Source organism: Amblyomma mixtum, chromosome 5, assembly GCF_055824585.1.
Source record: "Amblyomma mixtum isolate Tamu chromosome 5, ASM5582458v1, whole genome shotgun sequence".
Lineage (NCBI taxonomy): Eukaryota > Metazoa > Arthropoda > Arachnida > Ixodida > Ixodidae > Amblyomma > Amblyomma mixtum.
This window is the reverse complement of record NC_143016.1, coordinates 150,670,575-150,697,066: the sequence shown is the minus strand read 5'-3', so window position 1 is coordinate 150,697,066 and position 26,492 is coordinate 150,670,575. Positions and strand designations below refer to the sequence as shown.

The 26,492-nt window shown below is 47.4% G+C and overlaps 1 protein-coding gene across 2 annotated transcripts in view; it reads right to left on the bottom strand.

Moving 5' to 3' along the window:
• LOC149344147 (uncharacterized) overlaps positions 1 to 23,062 on the bottom strand; it is a 37,403-nt gene extending 14,341 nt beyond the window's left edge. The window contains exon 1 of one of the 2 annotated variants that reach the window (XM_089542559.1): positions 22,872 to 23,062. In XM_089542559.1, coding sequence (XP_089398685.1) covers positions 22,872 to 22,929 — 58 coding nt within the window. In that variant the 5' untranslated portion in view covers positions 22,930 to 23,062. The remainder of the gene's footprint in view (positions 1 to 22,871) is intronic. The other variant, XM_089542558.1, reaches the window with a different exon arrangement.
• Positions 23,063 to 26,492: the final 3,430 nt, after the last annotated feature.

The following is a 26,492-nucleotide window of genomic DNA, read 5'->3' as shown; positions in this document are numbered from 1 at the left end:
AGGGTTTGAAGACGCGTGTAGAAAGTACATACAACAGATTAGAACCGTGTAGTTATAGACAATGCATTTAAAACATGTATGCACAACATATTTGCAAGAGACAAAAAAGATACAATAGGTTGAAATACAAACAAAGAAAATTCCAGCTTCCGTACATCAGAAATAAAATAAATCAGACAAAATAGGAAATAGCGTAATTACATTTAGACATTTAAAAATAATACTTACATTTCGACAAAAAAAAAAAGCAGGATACATAAGATGCATGGAAATTTCACCTATAACTCCATAAGGTACATAAGTTTCATTGTTTTCTTTATTTTGTGTTGTGATGGATTGGCAGACAGTATTTCAGAAATGGCAGGATATTGATTCAAAAGTCTTGGAATTTGTGTACTCAACCTGTGGTCTCCATAGTTCGTACGTGATCTCCATAGTTAGTTCGTACGTGATCTCCAGTTCGTACGTGATCTCCATACGTGATCTCCATAGTTAGTACGTGATGTCAACCTGTGGTCTCCATAGCTCGTACGTGATCGTACAACTTGTAAGGCTAATGTAACTTAATCCGGAGCCCGGCGCTATAGCGTTCCTCACAGCCGATGTGCCGCTTCGGGACGTTAAACCCTACGTACGAATGAACATATAGTTGTATTTCTGTAATCTGTCTTAACTGGGAATGTCTTGTTGCCCATATGTTAAGTGCATCTTGTTCCAGTTACTGCAGTGCAAAATTTAATATAGCCCACTCAGCTAAGTGCTGAAGTATAATGCTCAGTTAGTCGCGGATTAGTACTTGACCCAAGGTGACCTGGTGCCATGACCAAGGGTGAATTCCACAGTGGAAAGTGGCAGGCACTTTGAGATTGCGGCTGACTGTATTGGTAACTGTGATGGTACTGGGGGTGCAGCGATTGCGTAGAGGTAAAGCATCCGTCTCGCGTGCAAAAGGACTGGGGCTCGAATCCCGGTATTGCGAAATTCATCACCGGACTAATAAAAAAAAAAGTGTGTTGATGGTGTTGCATAACAAGGCATAAATGCGGCATGGTCTAGGTGACCCGAACTAGCAATGCACTTCCTCACTATAAAAGGATTAGGCTACTCAGGTGTAATACTTGACCACGACCTCCTACATGAATTCGCAAATTAAAACTCGACCCTCAGTCCCGCAGCGGCTGTGTAGCTACTGATGAAGGCAGCGGCCAGACTTGTGACCCAGCTGTGGGTGGATAAGGTTCTCTGGCTCCGGACAGGCCACCATTGGACACTCAGCATGACAACTCGTAAGGCTAAATTCTTATCGAGTGAGGTTAACTTAGCTGTGCCGTCACAAGAACTAGCTGGTATTTAATGGGATGTCATAGGGCTTAGTGAGGTTAGAAGGACCGCAAGGGCGGGCACAAACTAGGCTCCCGTGGATTAGCCGACATACGAGAACTAGGTGCTGGATTCCTCATCAATACGAATACAGCGCGCAACATAGATGAGTTCTATGGTATTGACGAGAGGGTGGCAGTTATTTTAATTAAGCTTAATAACAGATAAATATTTAAGACGGTACTGGCCTGAGCGGCTACACCCAGGCATAGTGATGAGATCATCGAAAGCTTCTATGAAGACGTGGAATCGGAAATTAGGAAAGTAAAAACAAAGTACACTCTACTGATGGGTGCCTTCAATGCCAAGATAGGCAAGACGCGGGCCTGAGATCTGGAATTGGTCGAATATGAGAGAGGTTCTAGAAATAGCGGGTGGAATTTATTAGTGGAGTTCGCAGAGAGGAGTAATTTACGAATCATGAACACTTCCTTTCCCAAACGTGAAAACATGAAGAAGACGTGGAAGAGCCCCAATGCTCAGACTAAAAATGAAGCAGACTTCATATTGTGCGTTCACCCTGGCATCGTGCACGATGTGGAGGTCCTCAGAAAGGTGCGTTGTAGGCACCACAGAATGGTAAGATCTCGAATAACCCTAGACTTGAAGAGGGAACGGAAGAAACTAGTGAAGCGGAAGCCCACCAAGGAGTTTGCCGTGACAGTAAAAGTAAAAGAGTTCAGGATCTCGCTGCAGAACAGATATTCGGCTTTAACTGCGGAAGACAACCTTAATGATCAAGCAATGAACGATAATCTCACAGCTACCATTAAGGAGTGCACAGTAGAAGTAGGCAGTAGGATAATTAGACCGGATACCGGCAAGCTCTCTCAGGAGATGTCATCATCATCATCAGCCTGACTACATCCACTGCAGGGCAAAGGCCTCTCCCATGCCTCTCCAATTAACCCTGTCCTTCGACAGTTGCGGCCACCGTATTCCAGCAAACTTCTTAATCTCATCCGCCCATCTAACTTTCTGCCGCCCCACTGTTCTGCTCTGTCTGTCTAGCTCATTGATGATGCTTTGCAGTTCATGTCCTGAGTGACTTAGCAAGGAAATGTCATCAGCGAATAGCAGATTAGTTAGGTATTCTCCATTACCTCTTATCCCCAAGTGTTCCCATTTCAGGCAGCGGAATACCTCCTGTAAACAGGCGGTGAATAGCATAGTCGATATCGTGTCTCCCTGCCTGACACCTTTCTTTATTGAAATTTTATTGCTGAATTTAAGGAAAACTATGGTAGCTGTGCAGTCGTTATGAATATCTTCCAATATTTTTGCATAACACACTTCTACACCCTGATTCCGCAATGCCTGCATGACTGCTGAGGTTTCTGAGGAGATGTAAGACCCAATTAAAAAACATCAAACCATGAAGACATATAACCTCAAAGACAGACTGTAGAGCTGGCAGAGCTATCAAAGCTAAGCAATAAGTGCAAGGTAACCGACATAAAGAAGTTTAATATGGAGAAAATAGAGCATGCTCTAAAGAACGAAGATAGCCTGAAAGCAGTGAAGAGGAAAATAGGCATAGGTCAAAAGCAGATGTATGCGCTTTGAGTCAAAGAGGGCAATGTCTCTAGCAATATGGATAATATAGTTAAAGTATCCGAACAGTTCTACACAAATATATAGAGGAGTCAATGCAATCAGGACGTAATTGAGGAAGCCAGTCGCGATAGCAATGGGACGTCCCACAAGTAACTAACGGGGAAGTAAAGATAGCCTTAGAAGCGAAGCAAAGGGGGAAAGCAGCTGGCACAGGACAGGGTTAATTGGAGAGGCATATCAGAGGCCTTTGTCTTGCAGTGGACGTAGACAGGCTGATGATGCTAGATGGCGAAGTGAATGGAGCTGTCAACAATGTTGGGCTATGCCTGATCTTAAAGTATGCCACTCCAACTTATATCTTCTAGCAAAAATTTCTAAATGCGGTGCGTAGAAGAACCGTTTCGTAGGAGAACAGCAGTTTACAATTGGTAGCGATACTCTCGGAGTGGTTATGGAACACCATTGCTTAGGACAGGTAGTGACCACAGATCCGGATCACGAGACGGAAATAACTAGAAGAATAAGATGGTGGTGGAGCGCATTTGACCGGATCACTTAGATCATGAATGGAAGTTTACTAATATCCTTAAAAAGAAAAGTATATAAAAGCTGCATCTTACCTGTGCTTGCATATGGCGTTGAAACGTGCAGGCTAACGAAAACGGTTCGACTTAAACTGAGGACAACGAGCGAGTTAAGAAGAATGGATCGAAAATCAAACACGAATTAATGACATTTTATTGGAAATCAAGAAGAAACGGGCTTATATAGGGCATGTAATGTGAAGGAAAGGTAACCACTGGTCGCTAAGGGTAACGAAATGGATACCAAGAGAAGGAAACCGTAACAGGGGGCGGCATAAAGTTAGCTGGACGATGAGATACAGAAGTTAGCGGGGATTAGGTGGCGCAGCTGGCACAGGACAGGGTTAATTGGAGAGGCATATCAGAGGCCTGTGTCTTGCCGTGGACGTAGACAGGCTGATGATGCTAGATGGCGAAGTGAACGGGGCTGTCAACAATGTTGTGCTATGCCTGATCTTAAAGTACGCCACTCCAACTTATATCTTCTAGCAAAAATTTCTAAATGCGGTGTGTAGAAGAACAGTTATATTTAGTCAAAATTCGAATTTCATCGTCTTCGCGCCTTTCTGCCGTAATTTTTGCTCGCTTAAAGGTCGGCGCACCTCCACCCGCCCCATCGCCGACGGGCGCGGGAATTCCCCGGAGGGCGAACCCCGACTGGCCGGAGCGATGCGGCTGACTTGTCGCGGCCATAATCCGGAAGAATGTAACCGTCATCTCTTAACAGGGATAGGCAGGAGCGTGAGACGTAGGTTGGCTCCAGGATGAAACAGCAAGGTGTGTTGCTGGGCGAGTTGGTTGAGGCATATTTTGAGGAAAAAAACAGCGCTTGCAGACAAAGGACAAGAAGAAGGAGGACACACAACTGCGCATCGCTCCCTTCGGTAGTGCATATAAGGTTCGCGGATCGACTGCCTTCTGATATAAAGTCGTTAGACAGCGCAGTTGTGTGTCTTTATAGCGCCCGGCGACGCTATAAAGCGCCGGCGCTGAGATCGGCGTTACAGCGCGCGCTAGAAAAAAATAAAGATGGACAGCGCGTGCTCGGGGCGCACGCCCAGCACGAGCAGTTCGGAACTAGAAGTCTGCCACGCTGGTCGTCTTGCTCTGGCGCTCCGCTGCGACCCCGCAAATCCTTCAACAGTGGTGACCCGGCGAACCGTGCCTTCTATCCCAGCGGCGCCCTAGCATGGCGTACTGGCAGCACCCAAGTTTCGACCCGCCGCTCCCGGCGTTCCGGCCTGCAGGCGACGGCGGGTGGTTCGCCCAACTGGAGGCTGCGATGTACAGGGTCCATCACACTTGGAGGGAACACGGCTCCGCGTGGCCACGTACCTGCCGAGCGCCACTGCATCTAACCCGTTCATGAATCAGTGCAGAGTGGCGCACGAGAAGAGGGACCTCGACGTGGTGCTTCGTGTCATCTGTCCATTTGCACGGGTTTGACACCGGCTTGGTCGCAATAGTGCTTCGCGTGTGCGCAGCCACGCGGAGTCGTGTTCCCTCTAAGTGTGATTGACCCTGTACCTGAACGGCATCACCATCCAGCCGTTTAAACACGCAGTCCTTTGCGACATCCTCCCTCCCGACCTCCTGCATCGGCTCACCTACTCTGCCTTGGGCTGCCGGCCATACGATGAGCTGCGTGCGGCCATCTTGGCGGACTTCGGCGCCTACTACGTTCCGCCGCCGCTCTACGACGCAGCGGACCCGTTTTCGCCGCCGCCAGCCTCTGGCCCTGCACCGGACTCGCCCGCGCCCACGCAGCCTTCATCAGAATCCGGCCCGCCTCAGCAGCCTCTCGCCGCCTCGCCGCCACTCCCGTACAGCGTCTCCAGCCCGGCTGTCTCTCTCGACGCCACATCAGGTGGGATCCGCACGAGCTTCGCCTCGTGTCCTGCTCCCACTACTATCCTACCCGCGTCTCTGGCTCTGCCTCCTTGCGCTTCAGTGGCGTTGTCGCCAGAGCCTCCTGCCGCCAAGGACGACTCTGCAGCATCAGCCGTGCCGAGGCTTCCGGCATCTCATTCTACCTCGTCACTACCGCCAACAGCTCTGCAGGCCTCTGCTGGGAGGTTGAAGCCGCCACCGCAGCATATGCCGCATCCCAGTCCCACTACCCCAGCGGCCACACCGCCTGCCCAAGAGGCCCCACCCCAAGCCCTCAGTACGGTCAACCACTTCTCGGATTCTGACTCTGGCAGCTCGACACTGTCGCAGCAAGCGTCTGTTTTGGTGCCTGACTTCAGCCACCTTCGGCAACGAATGGTCGAGCTACCAACACCGAGTAGTGCGGCAGTTGACCATCTAAAAGCTGTGTCTTTTGCTGCCAGCCAGCCATCTGATGTAGCAGTCTGAGCTGCACGGCCTGTCACTGCAACCACCTTTTTGCACCCACCTACCGCCGACCATGCTCCCACGCGCATCATCCCTGGCCAACCGCTCCGGACTGTCGATCCCGCTTCACCCAAGCACCTGACATCGAGCCCTGCAACTTCCTCCCCCATCGTCACGGCTCTCACCGTTGTGTCAACGGTCACACCTGTGCCAAATATTGTTACAGCTGCTGCTGTCGCAGCACAGCTTCTGTCAGTCCACGGAGCCGATTCGCCCACTCTTGTGCTTGTGACGACGTACTCGGCGCGCCAGATTCCCACCGACACCGGATCCAACGTTCCAACACCGACGACACTTGTGTCCGCGGGCAGCACTTCAGTCGGTGACGGCTCGACGATGGCCTTCCCTGCCCCCATGTCCTTTGTCAACTCGGCACCCAGCATCATTCGCCCGTTGCGAAGCAGCCAGGCTCGTCCACCTGAGCCCCTCGCACTCCACCCGACGGCTCTTCCCGGCACCTGACATGAACTTACCTGACATGAACCTGTGCCAAATATTGTTACAGCTGCTGCTGTCGCAGCACAGCTTCTGTCAGTCCACGGAGCCGATTCGCCCACTCTTGTGCTTGTGACGACGTACTCGGCGCGCCAGATTCCTACCGACACCGGATCCAACGTTCCAACACCGACGACACTTGTGTCCGCGGGCAGCACTTCAGTCGGTGACGGCCCGACGATGGCCTTCCCTGCCCCCATGTCCTTTGTCAACTCGGCACCCAGCATCATTCGCCCGTTGCGAAGCAGCCAGGCTCGTCCACCTGAGCCCCTCGCACTCCACCCGACGGCTCTTCCCGGCACCTGACATGAACTTACTGGACTCTCCATCTCTGGCTACTTCATCTCTGCCCCATCGGCGCGCAAATTTCGCCTTTCCGTCTAGGCGGGGGGCCCTACAGCGCCCGGCGACGCTATAAAGCGCCGGCGCTGAGATCGGCGTTACAGCGCGCGCTAGAAAAAAATAAAGATGGACAGCGCGTGCTCGGGGCGCACGCCCGGCACGAGCAGTTCGGAACTAGAAGTCTGTCACGCTGGTCGTCTTGATCTGGTGCTCCGCTGCGACCCCGCAAATCCTTCAACATCTTCTTTGTTCTCGTCCATTGTCTGCATGCGCTGTTTTTCTCAGAATGGATGAAAAAGTTGCGAGAAAGGGCTCGTCAAATATCGCTCATGATTGTGAGACCTTTGCTGCGTGTAGAAGCGCGTTATTTGGATCACGTGTTCATGACAACAAAATGCAGTGATTGAGAGATTTAACGTGCTCTCCTCAGAAGGCATTTCAGAGCCTTTTTACTCATGCTTAGAGGCTACAGTTGCTTGTCGGTTATTTGGAAAGATCTGGTGATTGACGCATCAAGAAAGGGAAAACAACGAATTAATGTTTGGAGTTTTTCTTCTGTTGGAATATGAACGTGATAACATCACCCTTATTCGCCCTTATTTGCATTGCCTGTTGGATTGTATCGTGTACACTCCCTAGCGAGCCCCTTACCATTAACCCTTATATCTGCTGTAAGGAAGCCATTTCGCCGCCTGTCAGCGAACTGCCCCAAAAAGCAGGAACCTCACCTTTGGACGACACAACGAGCGCAAAGATTGTCACGCCGCACAGGGATGCGACCTGCATGGTGAGCGCTCTGAATTCTGCCAGCTTCAACAGTAGCCCTGTATAAAGTGGCGTGGTCATAAGCCGTTCTGATCAACGATCTGATCTTTTTCTTTAGTTCTCTTATCCCAATAAAACGCACCAAGGGAACACATGCGACCTGATAAGCACTCTCCATGGCTTCTTATGAGCAATGTCACAATCTGTGGGCGCCATGAACCAAACCTTCAGAGCTGAGTGGCTGACGTCACGATAAGCGAGATAACTTCACGAGTTCAGTAACATCATTGTTGATGCTAAATAAATTTGAATTTGAAATTTGAATTTGAACTGTCCGATAGCTCTGGACCATTTGATACTTGGGCGCCACTTGCCTCTAGCACAAAAAGTGATTATGGCGAGCGCAAGCAGTTAGGATAAAGCGGAAGAATGGAGGGGGGGGGGGGTGAACAAAAGATGGCTAGAAATCGGCCAGCTACTTTCCGCGGTGAGCTATTCACCCTCCTCCTTTCTTGCTTGCCAGACATGGTGCACCAAGAATTTACTTTTTCATTTCTTTTCTTTTTGCTCACTTACCTTCTTCAGCAATAGTTATTTTTTTCCCTAATGGTTGGCGCCGGGCCCCAGGCTTTTCACTCGGGTTTGCATAATGATTCTCAGGGTGTTTTCGATCTGCCCGCCGGAGGTAGCAAAAAAATTGTCTCGAACGGACTGGAAAGCTACCGCGAGTGTGTCGAAGCTCACGGCTATGGTAATGGTTTCCCTGAGACCTCGAAGAAGCGACGCGTGTTTGAGCCCTATCCAGACAACTGGAGAAAAAAGACGGAGCTTAGAAAGCTTATGCTACATGCGACGATATTTTCGGATGATTATCGCGCGGCAGGAAAAAAATGACGAAGGAAATTTAAGACTACTTATGAGCTTTGAAGGGGAAATAATTAGTTTTTTCATCTGTATTTCTTCTTGGTTTGTAATGACACACGTACCCTTTAGCATGCACTCGTAAGGCAACGTATACAGGGCATTCACCTTTATGCACCAAGAAGGAACTCCGATCATTGTCAAAAAACGAAATAATAAATGCTTCTGGCTTACAGCTGACATTCTCGCAGCCATTAGGTGCAAAGAAGCGCTGTGGTCGAAATGTCGCGCTTCACCAAAAAATGTAAACTTACGAAATGAATTTCGGGCTGCTAGGAACAAAGTAACCGCTCTTCTTCGGTCCTCTAAAAGGCGTTACTATGCTAGCCAGTTTCGCAATTGCCACCATGACGTGGCCAAAACTTGGGCTATCGTGAACGAACTACGTGGGCGTCAGCGTAGACCGGTCAAGGACGCAATAGAGCATAGTTTCATAGTTTCGGTCACTTGACATCCTCTTTGGCAAATGATTTTAATAACTTTTTTTTTCTAAAGAACAGCGCATTGCCCGTGCCACATCACGTTCGCCGTTACTTCCTTCTTCTGTGATTGAATCAGCATTTCTTCCACACATAACAGAGCCAGATCTTTTCAGCATAATCACCAGTCTACGGCATAACAAATCAGCTGGAATTGATGGAATATTTATCAGCGACCTTTCCAGAAACTTCCAAAGCTTGAAGTGTGTCCTTCTTTTTATGCTAAATGATATGATTGAAAGTGGCTTCTTACCATGCTCTCTTAAACAAGCGCGTGTTATACCTCTTTACAAGGGTGGCAAAAGAAATGATATGTCGAATTATCGCCCAATATCTATCGTGTCATGTATATCATAAATTTTAGAAAAACATCTTATGTGCAATGTCAGCATTTTTTCTGAGGCATAACGTGCTTAGCCCACATCAATAAGGATTTCTTGCTGGTTCTGGTACCCAAACGTTATTAGAAAAGATGTCGGATTCCGTTCATTCTAGTTTTGATAAAAATGAAGTGGCATTGGTCTCTTTCTTGATGTCAGGAAGGCATTTAATGCTGTTCACCATGATATTCTCTGTGAAAAGTTGTTTTGCTATGGTTTTCGTGGTCCTTTTCAAATGTTACTAAGAAATTATGTGTCTCAGCGATCTCAAATGGTGGAACTTGGACCTGTGGAAAGGAGAATTATAGACTTATATAGTGGTGTTCCCCAGAGATCCATCTTATCACCCCTCTTATTTAATCTCTATGTTAGTGACCTGCCCAGCATTATAACTTCATCACTGATTTATCAGTATGCAGATGACACTCTCCTCATCTCATCTAATACAGATTTTTCGTGCGCACTCCGTCAACTTCAACAGGATGCTACTAATCTGTATCATTGGTTTAAATGTAACCTGATTGATATAAACCCCCAAAAAACTCATCTAGTGTGCTTTAGAAATGCACACAAGCCAATCCCGAAAAACGCTGTGGTTTTTTTGCACAGCTCCAGTTGCACTTCATGTTCTTGCTACCCCATTACATGTGTTCCGTCCGCGAAATACCTTGGCATTTACTTTGACAGTGATTTATCCTGGAACACGCACATGGCACACCTCAATAAGAAGCTTAGAGGCGTCGCATGCTTGCTCTATGCTCTTAGGGCCTACCTGCCATATGCCATAAGACGTTTCATTGCACAGTCTTTGGGATATTCTCTGCTGAGATATGGCATGTGCTGTTTCTTCAACTGTTCTGCAACATGGAAAAATAGGATAAACCGTATTCTCAAGAATATGGCTAAGAGTGTCATCTATTCAATACCCCATAAACAGCAAAGTGTATTCCTTTCTTCAGGTCTGCCTTCCTTTGACATTGTGTTCAAACAAATCACTGTACTCAGATATTTCTGGAACTCTGAATTTCGGTTCCAAAACGTTAAACCAATCCCATTAAGAAAAGTTTCTCGATATATTGTCCCTGCAGTGCGAACTCATTTTGGTATGTCTATGAGGTCATATTATATCCCATATATATTCAATGAGATGCCTGATAATGTTTTCAACTTGAACAGTCGCAGACAGTTACGGGATGCTATTGCCGAGCTTGAACAGCTCTAGTGCATATGTTTTAATCTACACAAAACAAAGAATTGATTTGGTAACAAAGGTTGTTGCTGCTGCCGGACGGCGCCCTACAAGCCCAATTGAGGCTTTGGCGCGTCCGCGCCTTGTATTGTTTCTTTAGAGTAAATAAAGTATTTATTATTACTATTAATATTATTATTATTATTATTATTATTATTATTATTATTATTATTATTATATCTAAAGTGGACTATAACATATTTGCAAACGCCTTGCCGAATCAGCTGCAGTTTGCATTGTCGGCTGCCACTGGACATTATCAGACATAATATTTGAGGGGCCGTTCCTTTTAAACTGACCCACATATTGCCCGTGCAGTTGTACAGTTTTGCAGCGACTCTATGGAACTGGCAATGCTTTAAATTGTCCTTGCAAAAGCCTTTGATCGTGCACGGCACAATTTTCTGTTGTGACGTTTAGGACACTTTAGTGTTGTTTCAGTTGTCTACGAAGGAATACGTCTTTTCTACAGTAATTGCTGTACCCGCTTTAGAGAGGCCTAGACACTTCAGCGGCTTCGCCTTATTGCACCACCTGAGTACACCAGATTGAATAAGTAGGCTTCATTAACGTTGACAAACCCACAATGCATTGAAAAAAAGTTCCACCAACTCCCCCCCCCTCCCCCTCCCCCCAGTATCGACAAGGAACCGTCAAACAAGAAAGCAAGCCAGAGGTTCTAGTCTAATAGCAAAGTCATTCCCATATAATTCTGACACCACTGGCACAGGCTCTAAGAAATTTGAGTTGATTTAAACCGTTGTGCATAGCATGCTTGCTTTTCGTGCGTGCTCTGCGCTGGAACTGAGAAACAACATTAAGAACAGAGCAAAACAAAGTGTAGCGCCCGGAATTATGTTAACTAAGGTGGTATAACAAGCGGTTGTCAAACATGACGCATTTTTTAGCGTTAGCTCTACTCACGCGTGAACAACTTCGGAATACGCCTCATGCCGGTACTTTGACCTACAAGATCAGCCAAGGTGAAAGCGGGACTATCTATTTCACTACGGTCTAGCTATGTGTCTAGGCATAGTATATGTCATGTGATCAAGTATTAGTTTGGGCCTTGAGTATCCGCCAATGGTTAATTATGCAGATGTGTCGACTAATTAGTGCGCCGCATTAATTAACGTTAATTAGTTATTGGCAACCATAAGCAAATATTGTACTAAAGGATCGAGTATTATACCATTGGAACGCTTGGGTCAAGTGCATATGCACGCACTGTGCTAGTCAAAGGCTCGAATAATTGGCGTTAACTTGTTAATCACAATTAAACCCATACTGCGCTGCAGCATAGTCATGTGCCATTGGAAAGCTTAGGTGGAGTGCAAATTCGCTGTGTGCGGCGGCCGAATTTCTTTGGAGGAGAAATTCTAGAGGCCCGTGTACTGTGCGATGTCAGTGCACGTTAAAGAACCCCAGGTCGTCGAAATTTCCGGAGCCCTCCACTACGGCGTCTCTCATAGCCTTAGTCGCTTTAGGACATTAAACCCCATAAACCAAACCAAACCAAACCAAACCAAATTCGCTGTGCTAGTTTGCTAATCCAATTAATTAGTGCTAATGAAGTAACCGCTGTGGAAAGCAAACTGCGCTACTACATCCGGTCATATACCATTTAAAAGCTTAGGTGAGGTGCGAATGCAGAAAAGTAATCGACACGAATAAATTACCGTTAGTTAGGCATTTGCAGTTGAAACCAAAAGCAACCATAACTGCAGACCCCACTCTACTAAATATGTTTAACAGCGCTTAACCGTTGAGACTTATTGTGTTTTGCATCGAATGTAGCAAGCTTATGGGGAACCTAGGCTGAAGTTTGTCGCGTCCATGGCAGTAACATAATACGCAGCCTAGCGATAGTAGAAAGTAGCTTTGGGTACATTCGCAGTCCTTTTTCACGCCACCTTCATGCGCTTGTTGACATGAGCTTGCAGGCTGCGTCGAAGGCACACGTGCCGTGTGTCAGCTACCTGGGCTACACCGAAAGTGGTTAGGCCATGATTGCTATCACCAAAACGCAGGCATCTAATCTCTGAAAATATGATCTCGCGTTTGGTTCGGCCCCAGTGGCTGGCGGCCGCCGGCTTCATTGGGCGAATGGAACAATTGCAGTGCCACCTGGGCATTGCAGGTTCCCATCAACTCTGGCAGCTACAAAAAAGGTGCACTTGTTTCTTTTTCTTCACTGTCCACATAAAAGGTCGCGGTGTCAGCGTGAAGGGTAACATACTATTCCCGTGAGCATCCATCACAGCGGCGTTTGCGGCGTAAATGCGCAAGGAAGCATTGAAATTATACCTGTTTTACATTATTTTACTTTGGCGCTTCAATTCACAGAACTGTTCAGTTTCGTGCCTTCAACACTTTCATAACCTGAGAAAGATGGTGTATTTTGGGTGTTTCTGAAAAAAAAAATTGGTTCAAGAATCTGGACGTTTAAAAAAATGCTATACACTGAAATGAAGAAAATTAAACGGGCCATTTTATTATATGAGGTACCTTGAATAATTTCCTCTGTCGTTATTTTGAAAAATCCAGAATTTTACCCAAAACTTTAACAACGGTGGTAAAGGCATACTTCAATTCTCAATGCTCCACGGCGCTGAGATTAATTTCTTCCACATTTCGCTCTACTATGTGCAGTTTTGCATTCCAGCAAAGCATAGAAAGTTATGCTTGTATTAAAAACTACAAACTAAAAGAAACTGTGGAATACGCATGGTGTCTGCCTGTAAAATAACAAATGCTGCAGCAAAATCAAATTATCTCACACTGCTTTATTGTGAGACATTCCAGTGGCTAAAAAAGACACAGACGAAAGGAGAAGAGACAAGACGGGAGGTGTCTTTTTTAGGCGCTGGAATGTCTCACAGTTGTACTAGCAATCAACTAGCCCAGCTTTCTCTGCTTAATCACGCAGTTTTCGGCCTTTGAAAACAATCACTTCAAGCGCTATATTTAGGCACACCACTTGCAGAAATAGTTGGGTGAACCCTTCGCAGCGACCGCTGTATCAGTTCCTATCCAAATGTAGTGCAAATCCTAGAAATGAGACATGTAACGTAGTTATAACGTAAACACTCTTTTCAAAAGGACCACTGACAATAGGATCATCGTCATCATCAACAGCAGCAGCCCGACTATGCGCATTTCAGGGTAATGGCTCTCCCATGTCTCTCCAATTAACCGTGTCCTTTGCCAGGTGCGGCCAACGTGTCCCCGCAAACTTATCTCATCCACCCACCTAACTTTATGCCGCCCCCTGCCATGTGCTTTCTCTTGGAATGTATTCCGTTACCCTTAAAGACCAGCGATTATCTTGCCTTCGCATTGGATGCCCTGCCCAAGCCCATCTCTTCCTCTTGAATTCGAATAGCATGTCATTTACTTCCGTTTGTACCCTCATCCGCTCTGCCCGCACAAATGAGAAGCCAAACGAGTCGCTATCACCGATGTTCTCGCTGGTCCTTGGCATCTTCACTACCCTCTCAACTAAGTTCGGATGACGAGGCAGAACCCTTATAGTCTTATAGTCTCTGGCATCTTGATGGTGAAAAAATTTAACCGTAGATGCAGTTGAACCACAAGATTTTAAAATTTAAAAGCGGGTGCCACGCTGGTGGAGCAGACCATTCTAAACTCCTACACTCTGCACTGACAGCTCGGCGCCCACCTTTTAGATTTTGTTCGTGAAGCATAACGTCCCAAAGGGGCTCGGGCTAGAAGGGACGCCGTAGTGGAGGGCTCCGGATAATATCGATCACATGGCGTTCTTGAACGTGCACTGACATAGCACAGTACACGGGCCTCTAGAAGTTCGCCTTCATTGAAGTGCGACCGCCGCGCCCAGGTTCTATTTCGCGTCTTTCGATTCAGCTGTCGGGCACCATAACAACTGAGCCACCGCGGGTTCTTGCTTGCCTCTGCAAGGACCAGATCGTCACAGAGGGCATCAATGGAGGCGAAGACTGCAGCTTCTGCAAAAATCAGTTGCTTCTTGTTCTCTTCAGGACAGGAGGTTTGAGCGTAGATGGCGGTGCAGGATATTTTCTGGCGACTGTAAGAACTTACTGGAGTTAGCGAAGAAGCCTTCAGTGCCGTTTGTTCCACTGCTACATATAGGAACCATTGCTCATAAGCTAAGGTGCGCATAAAGTGCCTATTCGACGTAAAAGGAAGGAGCGGTGCTCATTTTACAAATGCTAGTGGATGGGTGCTCCGAAAGCAAATCCATGGTTAGGCACAGAGCGCCAGCCTATTGTTTCCTGTTGACTACAGTAACAATTCAGGGCACGGACTTACCTGCAGTAGCAAGAGATGGCGGCTGAGGTGTTATGTTGTCCTTCTGCTTGCTGGTATTGCTGGGCGAGCATTTTTACATAGACTTCCAAGCATACCCCCCCTTTCTCTAACCGGCACCCATCCAAATGCGGCACGACAGCGGCACCTGCGAAATTTGTTCAACGAGTGGAATTTCAGAGCCGAACGACGCTGTGCCGAACGAGAGAGTGTGACGTGGCCATGGCGCCGCAGGTAGCGAAGGAATGGCTGTGTAGGTACAGTCGGCGTGGTTGCTTGCCTCGAATGTCTGGAAGTCCGCGGTCACAAGTTGTTGAGAACTGGGGAAGGCGAAGAGACAGCACAGTGACTGCGCTGGAGGGTCCGTCACCAGGCATGGCGGAGGCGTTGTCGCGGGCGTTGGCCATGGTGGGAGCGGGTGTTCAAGCGTCACGTCCGGGTCACCAGTTGTGGAAGAGCAGTCCACATTTATTCAGGAAGCCCCATGACGCTTGGTGAAGAAAGCGGCGTTGAGATGAACGACGCGTCAGCTCTGCGAGGCAGCCATGGACGTTCACTGGAAGCATCTCACTTCATCGTCTTCTCACGGCTGGCATGTGAGGTGGCGCTACAGACCTTGTTTTTATCGTCCCTTGTACTAATGAAAACGCAGTTTGCCGAATAGTATCAAATACTGGTTTTCGGTAGGTAAAGCCCATAACCTTGTCGTTGTTATTAATAACGAAGAAGTTACCTCGTAAAGATATAACACTTTACGTGCTACAAGCGACTTTGATAGAGAAGAGTTTTTCGCAGAGCTGCGCCTTCACCGCTCGATCCCGTTCCGCGTGGCACTTTCAGTATTTCGGAAACAACTTAGAAAACAAGCTTACAGTATTACAGAACAAGGGTGAGCGTGGTGCACACTCTAGAAACTAGACTACGTTAACAAAAGCAAAATCTAATGTAGATGGTTTGGTTTGGTTTATGGGGTTTAACGTCCCAAATAGACTAAGGCTATGAGAGACGCCGTAGTGAAGGGCTCCAGAAATTTCTACCACCTGGGGTTCTTTAACGTGCACTGACATCGCACAGTACACGGGCCTCTTGAATTTCTCCTCCAAAGAAATTCTAGCCGCCGCGGCCGGGCTCTTTAACGTGCACTGACATCGCACAGTACACGGGCCTCTAGAATTTCTCCTCCAAAGAAATTCTAGCTGCCGCGGCCGGGATAATGACTATTTATTTTGGTCGCCTTTTTTTGGTGCGCGTTTTTACAATATCTCAGGCTCCACAACCATGTTGTAAAAATTCGAAGATCGTAGTGGACATACTACTAGATTCAGAGGTACAGAGTCGAAACAGGTCATCAGGATACAGCGGATGCAAGATGCGAAATTGGCCGCATTCGTTATCGCAGTTGACAGCAAAAGAAGTGACCGAAAAAATGAAATAGATGGATCTTGCGCTAGAAACAAAAGATGCCGCTCTCTCTTGTTCACATTACGTTATGTACCGCTTCTCCCCGTTCATGTCGCAGACAAGCGAGTGTTCAGCTGATAATACGTCACGTCAACAACACAGATTTTCAGTACTTGCATAGCATAGCTTTCCGGAAGGCGGCTGGAGATAACATGAAGGGTTTCCCTGTGTCTTTAACACCCTCTTCTGTCGAGCTGCATAAAGTGCTGCAGGTAAACTGCCGCGGAGTCTAGCCCACCGACATGCTCAGCAGGCAGGAGGAACAGTGCATCTAGTTCGCGCCAGTTTTCACACCCGCTGTTCACAATAAGTGACCTCAAAAATGAAAAATAATCAAGAGATCATAATTGGCAATCAAAGAAAAAATGCTGCTCTTTACAGCCGACAAGAAATTCCATCTCATCCGACGTCATATGCGGCGCGGATGTCTCTCAGTGAGGAAGAAAACAGAACCTGGTTGTAAGGTCATACGCACACCGAATATCGGTTGCCAAGAAAAAGATGCCGGAAACGATGCATTTTTCCCAGGACCGTGGGCGCGCCACACGTGCTGAGTGAGCGGTGGTGCGCGATTTGCAGTGTGCATGTCCCGGTTGTTTTTTGCAGCACACTGCCGATGTTCACATGAGAAAGAGGTATAAAATAATAATTAAGAGCGCAAGGAAAGCAGCGAATTATTCGCACCGGTGCTTTGATGTTTTACTGTTCCCCAAAAGCCGCGTGGTCAATACCAGGCTCCATGCCAACATTCACGTTAGCAGAAATTAAACTGCTTAATGTCTTGTCGTGCATTAAAGTTAAACTGTTCACCTAAACGCTTACTGAAGAATTGGTCTAATTTCTGTCAAGAATATTCATGTCAGCAGTCCAACAAACTCATTAATATAGGTGCATCTGCAGCAAAACTAGCAGATGCTTCTCTGGAGCGGTTGCCTACCATCAACCGGCGGCAACCATTGAACACCTGAGGGTGTCAAATTCGCGCATGTCGAATTCGAGCTGCAACAGAGTCACTAAGCATTCAACAATATTCACGACGTGGATGAGAGCTTGCATAAGCGTTGCACAAAACATTTAAAAACTGACCGCAAAATAAGAAATGCTTAGTGAGATATAAATCAACAAACTCTATTAGACCTCGGCGTCTTCAACCATGCGTACAATTCCGTACCTTGCTATTTCTTAGAGCGCACAGTTAAGTGCGAATTCCAGAAATGTTATGCCGATAAGAAGAGTAATCCATAAGAAACTCTCTTAGTGAACATTCTTGGTATTTTCGTCCGTTACTGAGGCGCGAGTGGAGCTATTGCGCCCCAGAGATGGAAGGGCTAACACTCCAAGCGCAGGTCCTCAGTCGCAGCACAGAAAGCGACTTCCCCTATTCTCGGCGGTCTACGCTACTAAGATGTGGCACTGGGAATGCACCCCATCACCCCAATTCTTCCCTCGCACCCCGTTCGTCGAAGTCGCGCTACGTCATTAGCAGCAAAAACGGAAGTGTGACAGAAATTAGGCGTTCATTGTGCGCAACCTCAGAGCGACCTCTCGATAAAGTGTGGTTGTCTGCTACAAAAGCATACCTCTGCTGAAATGATGTTGGAGTGAATGTAGACTTCTTATTGCGGCCCCACCATGCGAACTAAATGTGTGTTGCCTGATATCTGCACATCAAATGGTGGCAGTTTCACGCTAGCATGGTGTTGTAAAATATCACGCGAAATAGCGCTTTCATCAGCCAACAAGCCCTAAATTCTGAGCCAGTTTTCCGTTAGCTGAGCCTTATGGACTCATCAGTATACTGATTGAGTGTCCTTTTCCAGCTCCACTTCCACCCCCAAGAAAAATAGGGACGTCTTCCGCACAGAAATATGCCTAAATAATTCGATGTAAATGATGATGGTTGGTGCTAATCACCAAGGCGTGCCATGTCGCTCCTAAATAAGATGGCACCTGCACGTAAGGAGTACTAAATTGGCGAACATTGCAAATAGAATGATGCTCTTGTCGTGCATTAAAGGGACATTAAAGCGGAACACTAGGTCATACTAAGCTGACCTGGATCATTCGCCTGCTAGCAAATATATGAGTTTTACTGAAAACATTGCCTTTTATGGCTGGAAAATTACACAAACGTAAGGTACACGTGGCGCCGCCACTGGCAGCTTCGTGCTGTGCAGACGATCACGGTTAAAGGATGCAGCGCGAAAAGACAAGGACAAATGAAGAAGTGGACAGGACAGGCGCTGACTACCGGCACAATTATTCAGAGAAACGAGTCGCTTTTATAATGCCATCCAAGACCCACATGACCAGATAAAGCAGCAGGCATGGGAAAACTATCTAACACAGATACACATCATTGCTCTCAACATCGAAGAAACAGCACATCAATGCAACGCAACGTCACCCCCGTAACAAAAAAACTGCATGTCTAAATGACCATGAAGAGCCAAAATGAACCAGGAACAAAATAATGAATTATCTACTATTGTTGTCCACTCATCGTGAGGCAATTGGCAGAAACAAGGAACAAAAGCCAAAACAAAAACAATACCGCAAAACTGTGTTAAACGTCGAAGAAAAGCAAAGTCGAAATGACACAACACAACAAAAAGGAACGCTACGCATAGCTGTGTCAAATGCTCAAAGCCACACAGAGTCCAAGAAAAAGTTAAAAAGTTCTAAAGAACAGGTCAAACATTCTAAAGAACAAAAGTCAAGCAAAACGGAAACCTAATTATAGCGGGCCTAGAAAACACAACTCCTTATCTGAAAGCACTCCTTGTCTTCGATGTTGTGTGCAATGATGTGTATCTGTGTAAGATAGTATTCCCACGCCTGCTGCTTTACCTGGTCACGTGGGTCTTGGATTTGATTATAAAAGCAGGTCGTTTCTCTGAATAAATTTGTTGGTAGTCAGAGCCAGTCCTGTCCACTTCTTGGTCTGTCCTTGTCTTTTCCCGCTGCATTTTTAACCATGATCACTGACCAACAAGCCTAAACAGCCACTTTAGTTCGTGCAGACGAGTAATCTTTTCATGAACGAAACCTATTTCGCCGTCTAGATTGGCCATTACCGTCGAAATACGAGGAAATCAGCGCGGAAAGCACAACGGACAGTGCGAAGGTTCTCGTTATTAAAACATCCAAAAACAGACCACGGAGATAACGGTTAGTCACATACACGACGCCTGAATTCTGCGCCTCGCATTCAGCGTACTCTGCCTATAGCCGCTGTACGCAGCAAGTTCAGAACCGCAAGCTCCCAATGGCATCCACGCTGTGTCTGCTTCCTACGCGGCTGGCGAAGCGGTCCCGTTCTCACATCAGCCTTAAACTGGCTACTTTGTGCAGGCGGCTGCGGGCGATATGAATTTGCAAAGCGTTTGTTTTTTCGCGTTTTGTATGCATTCACTGAGACACGCGCCTGTATGCACGTCGTCATCGTTTCAACCGCTATGCGAGCGCGAGGTTTTGCACTTTTCTGCACAGTGGAAAGGCGAGCACGGTTTTCGATGTCCTCAAAAATATTTCAGGCGGATCAGATATAGAACGACACATCACCTCTCGAATGGCAATGTTTCCAGCACGGGTCAACATGGAAGCAGTATGTGAGGCGCAGGCATACGCGGCACGGTTCTCCGCCAGAAAAAGTATTTAACCTGGCGATACGTGTTCGTCAAGGTTATGCGTAGGCCCCTGCGGGCAGCTATAGCCGGCAGTCGCAGCAGGGTGGAATGTATCGCGTTTTGTTTAGGTTACAACATATATGAAGCAATTCATGAAGGTACAAATCGCAGTGACGACAGAAAAGTCAATCACAAGGGTTACCTACGTTGATAGTTGCTGCGTACTTAGTATACAGAGATGCTGTAATCGGCAGCCTGGTGCGCCGTTGAACGACAAAAGCGCTTGCAATTTTAAGCATGAAATGCTTTTAGCTTCCGTTGTCGGCAGTGTGGTGACGTCACGCCGAGACCGGGAGCCAGCATCCGGGCACTGAATGCCACTGATCCGCCCACTGAATCGAGAGCATCCGGGCACCGTACGAGATTTAACGAGACTCTCTAAGAGAGAGGGCCGTTTAGAGCAAGAGGGGAGTTCCAGGGCGAGAAGGGCTTTGGGCAGAAAAACTGCTTCCGTGCCGTCCCCAAGGATGCCGCTGCGGTCCCACACGCACGCATTTGAAAGACCGGCCGCCAGGCCTTCAGCTCATGACGTTTCCCCCTTTGGCAGGCAGATGTATACACGCTCGCGGAGTATTCGAACGCGCTGCATATACATTATTCTCAGGCCTGCGTATCGTCGTGTCCGCGTACGCTTCTGCATCGTCCTGCATTTCAATGCCGCCACCATCACAGCTGCTTACGCCGAGTAATGGAGCCTGATGAAAGGAGAGGGAGGAAGCGTCTTGCGGAAAGCGATCGCTTTGCGAGTGATACGCCACATCAGAAGACTGCTCGCCCCTGCCGACAACGCCATGATTATGCGGCCGCTCCCGAAAGCGACAAGGCCGCCACGGTTTGCGGCTGCCTACATAAGCCTGCACTATTGCAGGCGATCGCTTCGACGCAACAAGAAGAGTGTGGTGTTGTGTGGTGTGGTGTGTTGAACACTAGACTCATTCCAAGATTTTGACTAGTACCGTCTACAACCATTATGTTATGCCCGCAAACATTTCATGCTTGCTCTTCTCTCGGTTACGGGAGAGGCAGAGACTTTCACTCCGATCTGGTACTGGAATGATACGTTGAAGTGCGTCAACTGCTCACTTGCTTTTGTGGATCCCTCGAACCTTACGTCTACATATGAAGTCAGTTCACAGCGCACCGAAGGCCGCACGTTGGCGTTCCCGCCACCGATGTACACATCCCTGAGCGTAACCAGCAGAATGTTCAGCACTCTGCGGCTCCCACGATTACATCACGTTGCTTCGTTCGCATCCTCGCACATCGTAACGAGGCGCAGACGCACAGGATGCAGCGGAGAACCCCCATCGAATAGTGGCTGACGGAGGCCGCCTGCATTAATTGCATCTGGCCGCCATGATTAGAGGTTGCTGATTCTGGGCTTTAAAATTCCGGCCTTGTTTCCGGTCTTTGAAAGTGCGCCTCTGATTACGGCGGATAGCGAAGTGATAAAATAGACGTCGCGGCCTTTTATTTTTCGTGGGTTCTTTGACCAATGAAGCGCTTCGGGAGTTTCGTTTGTGGTTATCTCTGGAACGCAGCACCTTTCCGCGTAGGAAAAAAAGATGCCGTTAGTACCCGTGAAAAACATTCTACCCATTTAGCCTAGTTTGTATTTTCCTTTAATGTTTCCATAATAATCTACCTACGTCAAGCTATTTCTTGGAAATCATGCGGAACCCTGTACTTACCGTGTAAGAGTGGTCAGTCGGAATGAGAAATTGTTTGTATAAGCATTCCTCTGTAATGTAAACGACAGGAAACTTAAGCGACCCTTGTGTTGTAGCGCCTCTATAAACTAGCTATCAATACAGGAATGAGCTTATGAATGCTAAAGACCAGTTGTAATGCTCATACTTCAGCATTGTTACTGAACCATGCCACATTGAGCCCTAATTTCCGACATGCAATCACCTAAAAGTGCAGCGTAGAATGTTGTTCTATCTTTGGTCGTTAATAAGTTTTTGCTCGTCCCGCACGGAGCTTAGAGTACATCGCTACCTGTGGTAACAATCACTGTGGGGCCGTGTGCTAAAATTGTTCATTTTTACATTAGTGTAGAGTGCGTGTGTAGTGTCTGGTATAGGAATACCAAATTAGTGCTTCGCGGCTATCAAGTCATATTGGGCTCTCCTTATTCGACAAAAACTAGTGTGTCACAAAAGAAAAAAAAAAGAAATGCAATCAAGACTACCTGCATTACTAACAAAAGCGCTGTTATTAATCCATCAGTTCACCCATGGTCTAAATGATAAATGCCTTATTACCGTAGAGATGTTTCAGTTCACTTTGCGTCTGTGTCTCATGGATATTGGGTTACTTTTCACTGCATCCATTGGTAACTCAAACTTTGGCTGCATGCACAAAAGACAAGAATACCCTGCTGTAAGTACAACAAAAAGTTCAGCAGTCACTGAAACCAACGAAATTTTGCACAAAGAGAGGAGGAAACTGCTACAAGCCGGCTTCTGGGATCCAAACCGATGGCCATCAAAAGTCGCGTTTTGCGCTTACCATCCGCGCTATGTTTAGGCCGTCGCCTCCACATTTTCTGGACTGCAATAAAGGATCTAATTGAATCAGTAAGCTTTCGAATGTATTTTTTGCTCGTAGGCTGAGCTTGAATCTCCAACAGCAACATACTTCATCGTAATCATCTTTAACCTGACTACGTTAACTGAAGGCCAAATCCCTCTCTCATACCCCTTCAGTTGACCGTCCTTACCTGCCCTTAGTTTCAAAGACACTTGGCTTTTTTCGTGTACACACCTTATTGAGCATCTAATCTCCTCACCCTTCCCGGTAGAAATTAAGCATTCTCGCTGCCTGTCAGCGAACCGCACTGAAAGTGCGAGGAAGCTCACCTGCGAAAGAGGCAGCTAAGGCAAAGATGGCCACGGCACACAGGCGTCCAACTTCCATGGTGAGTAATTTGAAATGCTTCCCGGCTGCTACAGCCGCAAGCTATATAAGGGCCCCGGAGGGCGGCTCGATAGGCCAAAATAAAAAAAAACTAACTTTTAACATATATTTATCAATCAAGTGGGCGGCAAGTGAAGATATCACACACAAGAAACCCTGTCTGGGGCTTGTGATAAGAGGTTTCCGGCTGTCCCGACGTTAAGGACTTTTGTTCCGCGTGCACTCACGTCAAGGTGAGGAAATCTGTCGTGCAATCGCTCAGCAACATGTGAAATAGACACGCGGCTTCACTCTATCGCAAATGGTGGCTCCGCAAACATCCTGAAGGGAATTTTACCTGGTTTAGCGTACATCCACTATACACATCCATATTATTCGCCCAGACAACTGACTTCCGCTTATAGGGTACGTGACACCCTTCAATTTGATTTTTTTTTATGATAAAGGTGCGCCGGCCCTTAGAAATGCGAGAACTGGGGGCGATGTGGCCCAGTCAGCGTACATATTTGACTTTGAGCACATTTTTCTTTCCTACACACTCGGTGTCGGTTTCACAGGCTGTGACGTCCTGCCTTCTGCGTTCCTTCTTGTCTTCATTCTGTTCACGCTGTGGTTTCCGCGAATTAGCTATCCATCAACTAGCCAGCCCACAGAAAAGCCCTTACTTAGATTTAGCGCCCACAAAGAAGGACCGGAAGCAGCAAATGCTCAGGAAAGCAATGCGTTCGCTGCCCCAACACACGCTGGAAGTAGCAGGCCCATGACGAGGCTTCGGCCTTGACGTCCTGTCCTGCTCATTCCAGGTATTGGGCGCGACGACATAACATGGCGCCATCTCTCGCCAGCGCCCGAATGATGCTGGAAAGGGGACCACGTCTGTCGCCTTCTTCGCTTGGAATGTGTTTGAGGCCGCCCGTTTTTCGTGTATCGCTTTGTGGTCGTGACGCATTGGAAGCATCTCGCCGCGAGAATGAGCTGCCACAGTGCCATGGTGGGTTTTACTTGCAGGTAAAAGAGTGTAGCTACCAAGATTCCTCGAATGTCATATAAGTGCATGTATTTCTGTCATTATGGAGATCACTGACGTTTGTGCGCCAATCGATATAGATGATCAATCAAAGAGTCAATAAATCCTGATGAAAATACAGCTTCAACGCAGCAGATGCGGACCTGTGTGGAACAAGTTATACTGCCAACGTGGAAATGGAATGCGGGACAGTCGGTTTCTGTGCCTGCTGGCTGGAGCAGTGCCGTTCGACTGCTCCCTTGAACTGTATTGGAGAAGGCTAGTAGGTTTGTGGGGACGATGTCAAGATTTCGATCACACAGAGAAATCTTTAAATTCTTAAACTGAGGAGGTGTGTTGCGACCAGCCCATCTACGTCGTCTGCTACTTACAAGACAGCTTTACGACGACCCGTGATAGAACGAATGTCCTCTGAAGTGCCCGCTACCCACACGATATGCGTGAACTCGCTTTTCACCCATTTTAATCGTAAATTTCCTCGCAACTTCATATCTTCTGGCCCAAAACTGTAGTTTGCATCCACCTCTAATGCACACATCGGACATCGAGGCACTGATAACCACTGCTATCGAAGTGTAAATAACGTGACCGATCATTCCGAAGCGCAAGCCAGAAATTCGGTAACAGGGAAAAAGGAACACAGTAATGCATATGAGTCTTTTGAAGCAGAAAAATTATTTCCAGCATACTCTGCCCCGTAACAAGAGGTGTCAAGTGATCCCAATAGCGGCGCAAAGTCGAAAACAGAGCTCGCGGCCAATAGCGAATGAGAACAGGAATTTTCCATTCCGAACGTTCAGCCGCAACGCCCAGCATTTTGAGCGGGGGAAAACACTGTGGAGCGCTTTCTTGACAACAGCCTCCGAAGATATTTGTAGCCGTGAGCATGTGCGCTTTGCAGTAGCCAATCGCTACCAATCAGCATCCCTTTCCTCAGTGCTCAAAATGGGGTCATTGATATGTTGGAACCAAAGAGGCTGTCTCCGACGTTTTTGGTTGTGTAGGAGAACAACCGCAACAAAACCTCATCAGGTTGAGTTCTCTTACAGTGGCAGAAAGCATGATCATACAACAGCGCGGCGCCTTGTCGAGCGGGACGACCACCTTGCTTGTACAGGTTTCTTAAATACGAAACCGGACAAGTAGTTTGAACAAAAACACAAATTTGCCAATTAAATTTAAATAGTTAACTCCATGAATGCATTTTAAGACAAAAAGAAAACAAATTAGACCACAGAAGAAAGTGTGCTTATGACAGATCAAGAGGAGCTCGATTCTGTCAAGACGCAGTTTAAAATAGGGCATCAGAATTAAGAATTGTGGTTACACTGTGAGAAACTCATCGCACGGGCGGTGCAAAGGCGCTTCGTTCTGTCTTATCTGGAGTTGGTGCGACAGAATACCCCAGATTAAAACGAGGTGAAATAAATAAAATTAGTGAATTAGTATTTCAAGAATTGAAATCGCGCAGTATCTATCTCACACATCTCGGTGGACAACTGAACCACGCCGTAATGGAAGGGAGGAAGGTGAGAGTCAAGGAAGAGAGAAAAAGGGCCATAGTGGAGGTGTCGGGAATAATTTCGACCACTTGGGAATCTTCAACGTGCACTAACATCGCACGGCACACGGGCGCCTTATGCGTTCCGCCTCCATTGAAACGCGGGCGCCGCGGTCGGGTTTGAACCCGGGTAATCCGGCCCGGTAGATGAGTGCCCTAACTAATGAGCCATCGTGGGAGGTGTAAACGAGGTCATTTCGTTGTATTATACATCGGCAGAGAACCTGCACGTGCGCAGCCTTACGGATGTTGCGCGTTAACGGCGATAACCATGGCCGGGCGCACAGAAACCGTGGCGCTATTTGCTATGTGAAGACGCCCACCCCGCTCACCCTAGTGTCAGACGAACTTTGCGGCGTCGCAGCCTTTGCAGCGTTCAGCCGCAAAGGCTGAACTTTGCGGCGTTCAGCCGAATAATTTTTCCAAACCTCCGTGCCTAACATGATATATCGTTCAAAATGGTGGTGGTAGTGTTGCTGGTGGCGTATAGTTTGCACGCGTGATTAGCCTTTCAGAGGCCTGTCTGCTGACCAGCTACAAGTTAACACAAAACTGAAGTTTTTGCGTTGATTGGTAGCAGCACTTAAGCGCCACTTAGACTTTGTCAAATCCTACCGTGGCGCGATAGTAAAGCCGCATGAAATCTAAACAGGAATACTCGAGCGCGTGACTTGGACTGACGCCAGCATCGCTGATATATGGTCGAGGTTCGCCGCTGTCCGAGAGCACGTTACTGAGTTTGTTTGCGACGGGCAATAGTAGCGGGCGCGTCATTAGTTCTGACTGCGCTTTCATTCGTGGCCGTTCAACGCGAAGCATGCGCACTCGTGACGCGGCTACTTCGCGAAACTGGAAAGCCACACGAGTTATAACGCGTGGAATACCGTCATTCGGCCACAATGGGCGGGCGCAGCAAGAAACCTCAAAGCGCATGGCCTCGTCCATGGTACCACAGCTGTGGGCGAAAGGCGAAGA